The following is a 4416-nucleotide window of genomic DNA, read 5'->3' on the forward strand; positions in this document are numbered from 1 at the left end:
TTCTGAAGAAGAGACATGAAGCAATAACCATATACGTAAAATAGGCTGCTGCTTGGAGGTGCAGTGGTGTCTTTCATCTAACCCAAACCTCTCCTTGTAATTTTGCTTCACATTACAGTTTTCACAATTTGTAAGCCAAAAAAGACTTACTCATGGCAGGTGTACTTTTATGATCTACTGCTGTTTTTAGTAGGTACATCACTGCATTAAGCCAGACCTGCCCAGCAAAGTGGGAGTCATCACTGCTCAAAGGACGTAAAAAACACATGGATGTGGCACTTGAGAACATATTTTAGTGTTGAACATGGTGGTGATGCTATACAGACAGTTGGACTTGATGATCTTAAAGGTCTTTTCAAGCCATAACAAATTTTATGATTCTATGAAATCATTAAGTCATCATTTTGAAGAGAAACTGCTAGAACTTGTGTCTCTGAGGACAGCGTTGAGAAGAAAAGTCACAAATTGGTCTTTCAAATACTGTTCCATTATGTCTTTTCTAATTTAACAGTTAAACACATTGTTAAGGCATTACTCACCACAAATTTCATCATTTGTTGTAGAAACAAAAGAAAGTGGCACTTTGAATTTAACTGGACTAGTAAGAGAGTAATAGATTAAAGCACATACAGTATGTTAACACTGCTAAGCACCTCTCAGTAGCTCCCCACAGCACTCTCACAGTTTCTATTGTGGGCTGTTGTAAAAATTCCAAATGCTGCTATTTAAAGGCAAACACAGAATTTTGTCATTTGCACATATTCTCTCATTCTCCAGTAAAAACCCCTCAGAGTTTTCACTGTTCTTACTGGTTTCCTTTTGATTTTTTAACATGCTGCATTTTGGATTTTATTAACGAAGGCTCAGCAAGGTCAAAGGCCTCTTGGTAGTGGACACAGACTTGCACATACAAAGCTCTGTTTCCTTGGAAGAACCACAGACCGGGAATCTTTCCATTCTTAAAAAATATTCTAATTACAGGGTAAGAAGTAGTCAGATGATACTCAAAACACCTGTAAGCAATGGAGTTTTGTGAGTTGAAACTTTATTCACAACAATAAAAATAAACATCAGCATAATGTTTATGGGGAGTTGATAATCTGAGATCTTGTACAGTTCAATTCTGTGGGTATTTTTTAAAACAAGGAAATACATGCAAATAAATATTAAATACAAGGTAAGATCCATGAAATTATAAAAATTCATAGCAGCAATGCTGGAAATAAAGTTTTTACTAACTATAAACTCTAGTTGCATTCTGTCCAGGTGGATTTATAGCCTCTTCTATTTAATGCTTCATGAAACAAGTTACCACAAAAAGTGAGCATGAAGCCAAAAGGCACAAGAAATAAAAATTGACACAGTTCATCTGTTCCAGTGCTTTGTGTTGGTTTGCTTATTTCATGCTATTCAAATAAATGTACATTATACATTTTGAAATAGAGATGGCATGAATAACAAAGGCTTGTAAAAGGTTTTACTGAAGTAGATAAAGTATGATGGAGAAATTGGCATTGAGGCCTTGCTCAATCTCTAAATACACGAATACCGTAATTCTGCTTGGTGGTAATTACTTCCACTGAGTTGTTTTGAGAGGGGATTTCAAAAAGTTTGAACAAGCAAGAGCCTAATTAGAGGGGGAAAAAATTTCCTCTGCAACCCTCTGCTTGGCTAAGACCTCACTTTCTTACCTTACTTTTCTCTTGTATTCTAACAAAGCAGAAGTCACCAAGGTAAGTTAACTGGCATTATTCTTGTGGGCCCAAAGCCCTCAGTTCACAAATGAGTAGGAGGGACAAGAACAGCCTACTAACTCAAATGCACATCAAGCTGTTGAATCTTGTTTGTGACAGCAACTAAGTACAGGTTTGTTACCACACATGGGAGTGCTCTCTATTCCCATGTCTGTCCTCTTTCATTTATTACACACACTTGTTTGTCCAGCACAGCAGTGAGGTAAAACACTTCTGTAACTTCCTACTGTCATAGCAAAACTATCATCGTGCCAACAGCTACGCAAGCAGCAGAAACTTTTTTTCCCAGCTTTGCACACACCTAAGCAGGGCCCAAGAAAACCAGCATCCACTTGTGAATATTAATGAGTGAAATTATTCCCACCAATGTACATTATCCCACAGCTGTAAATTGCATCTGTCACCACGCTGCCCTCTCACCTGTCAGTGACTATCTTCAGTACTTTTTTTCCTGTTCTAAGCACTTCAGGGTAGATAGAAATAACAAGCATACTCTCTACACACAGGAAGCTAATTAATTAAATTGTATGACAGCAGTTAACATCTGCATAGATAACTATTGTATTGATGGTCACACAACACAGAAGCTAGTTATTAAATTTACAGAAGAACCTGAAGTGCTTCATTCCGAAGTCAGTTCTGCAACCGATGTTAGGGAGGGAAGGCCTGGAAGAAGCCTGCAGAGAAGCCAGCATGCTGAAGACACATAAGCTGGCCTGAGAACTGTGGTGGATTTCTGCAAACATGTCTTTCTCCCTGGAGCTCAATTACAAGCATCATAGCAGAAGAAGGTAACACATTGTCTCTAATTCAATTCTAACCTTATGATTGCAAAACTAATCCATGCTGTTGGCAATTAGGATTCTAATGCAATGATTAAATAATCCCATGCAAAGCAATCTAGCTTCAGGCAGGAAAGATGCTGAGTTACATCCCAGAATATCCAGTCCACTTTCTTGGCAATAGGGGTTGTGAATGCAAGTGTAAAGAGACTTGAAAATAGGGGGGGTTGTTTCTGCTGAGTAGTTGTAACTGCTATGCCACGGAAGTTGCTTACTTACTACAAGAAATCTGTGAACAGAGAGATTCTCAGAGCTAGTCTCTGGCACTTTGCCTCTGCTGTAAAAAGAGCCCAAGTCAGAGCAGAGTAAAGATGTCTAAAGCTTTTATTAAGTGATGCAATGGACCACCTCCTGCTTCTTAAAGGTACTTCTGCTTTTCCCCAGCAATTCTTGTCACCATCAAGGAGGGAACACACTACACAGTGCAGATGCAGTCATTGCACGAGCCCTTGTTGTTTTAAACAGGCGGAAAAAAGCTCATGGAGTTCAGGATTTCTTGTTTGGAGATGTTGGTTTTGTTTGGGTTTTTTTTGGAATGCTGCTTTTGGGAAGCAGGCAGGCAGGCTCTGGAGGATGGCAGCCCACCCCGGGCAGGGGGGCGGGAGCTGTCCTTGGTGCTGAACCCGCGCCCTCTGCAAGGGCCGCCTCCCCCTCCACGTGCGTGGGTACCTTGTGTCACAGGAGAGAAGGACCAAGGCCGGAGGGGAAACAAAAGTCAGTCCACACTGCCAACTACCGGATCTTTTCAATGAGGAGAGGTCTGCTAAGACCAGCAGAGGCCACAAGCTGACTTTTTTCTGTGTGTTTGCACCCACAAGAAGCAGAGTAAAGCTCAGACAAGAAATGTTCTCTTGAAACACCAGTCATCATCCCATCCCTGTGAACGCCTCTGTGCCCACCAGGCGGGCAGAGTAGCACTGACAATGAAAAGCCTGTGCATGCAGGGGACATTTCCATCCATGTCAACAGAGATAACGTGCACCTATTCCTAGCAGAAGACGCTCCCAGCAGATACTTCATTTTTGTTTTGTTTGGGTTTTTATATTCTTTTTAAGTGAAGGTTAAAAATAGAATTCAGAAGTTTAAAAAAGCTGTATATTGATAGACCTTCAGGATGCTGTTCTTCACCTACCCAGAAAAAACGTTAGCATATTTTCAACTTTGACTTTGGGAAACTCCTGCTACAAAACTAATTCTTCCCTGAAACACAAGTTGTGTCTCACTAAATTATTTTTTTCCTAAAATGGTGATGGCACCTTACCCTATCCCCAGAAAAGTCTGAATGTATTTTTTGGCAATAATCATATTCTATATCCTTGTAATTTAATCAGTCGATCACTCAGCTCGCCCACTCAACAGTAATAAGCCATTGACCCTGTGGTTTCAGACTGGATCAATGCTACGCTTAAGTTTTGGACCCCCGGAGGCCTTGTGTGCAAATAGGAAGAAACTCTTTTAACTTACTTTAGACATGATCAATTTTTCCTCTGATGTGTTGATTACATTAGCAGATTGAACCCCTCTGTCCAACAGCCTGCAGGCAATGAGCAGCATATGCTTAAGTTTCTCGCTGGAGATGGCAAACTTAAGCCACTTACTTGGGTATTTAAGGGTTCTCAGGTATATTATACAGTTCATTGTTTCAGTCTGATTCACCTGCAGAGGTCTCAGCTGAATGTGGCCTGACAAGTGGCAGCATAGACACTGCTGCCTACTGTGCCCCCACTACTGATGCTGTTGGCTGGACACTTCAGAGGTTTCATACTGCTGTCTCTCTGGACATACAAATGTTCCAATCTCCAGCGCTCCCCGCTCCTCCG

The 4416-nt window shown here is 40.9% G+C and overlaps 1 protein-coding gene across 1 annotated transcript in view; it reads right to left on the reverse strand.

Annotated features, from left to right (window-relative positions):
* Window positions 1-1231: 1231 nt before the first annotated feature.
* Window positions 1232-4416, reverse strand: part of GLP1R (glucagon like peptide 1 receptor) — a 53800-nt gene continuing 50615 nt past the window's right edge. The window contains exon 14 of the mRNA XM_017742331.1: window positions 1232-4416. Coding sequence (XP_017597820.1) covers window positions 4264-4416 — 153 coding nt within the window. The 3' untranslated portion in view covers window positions 1232-4263.

The sequence above is a fragment of the Corvus brachyrhynchos genome, unplaced genomic scaffold, assembly GCF_000691975.1.
Source record: "Corvus brachyrhynchos isolate BGI_N302 unplaced genomic scaffold, ASM69197v1 scaffold188, whole genome shotgun sequence".
NCBI classification, from domain to species: domain Eukaryota; kingdom Metazoa; phylum Chordata; class Aves; order Passeriformes; family Corvidae; genus Corvus; species Corvus brachyrhynchos.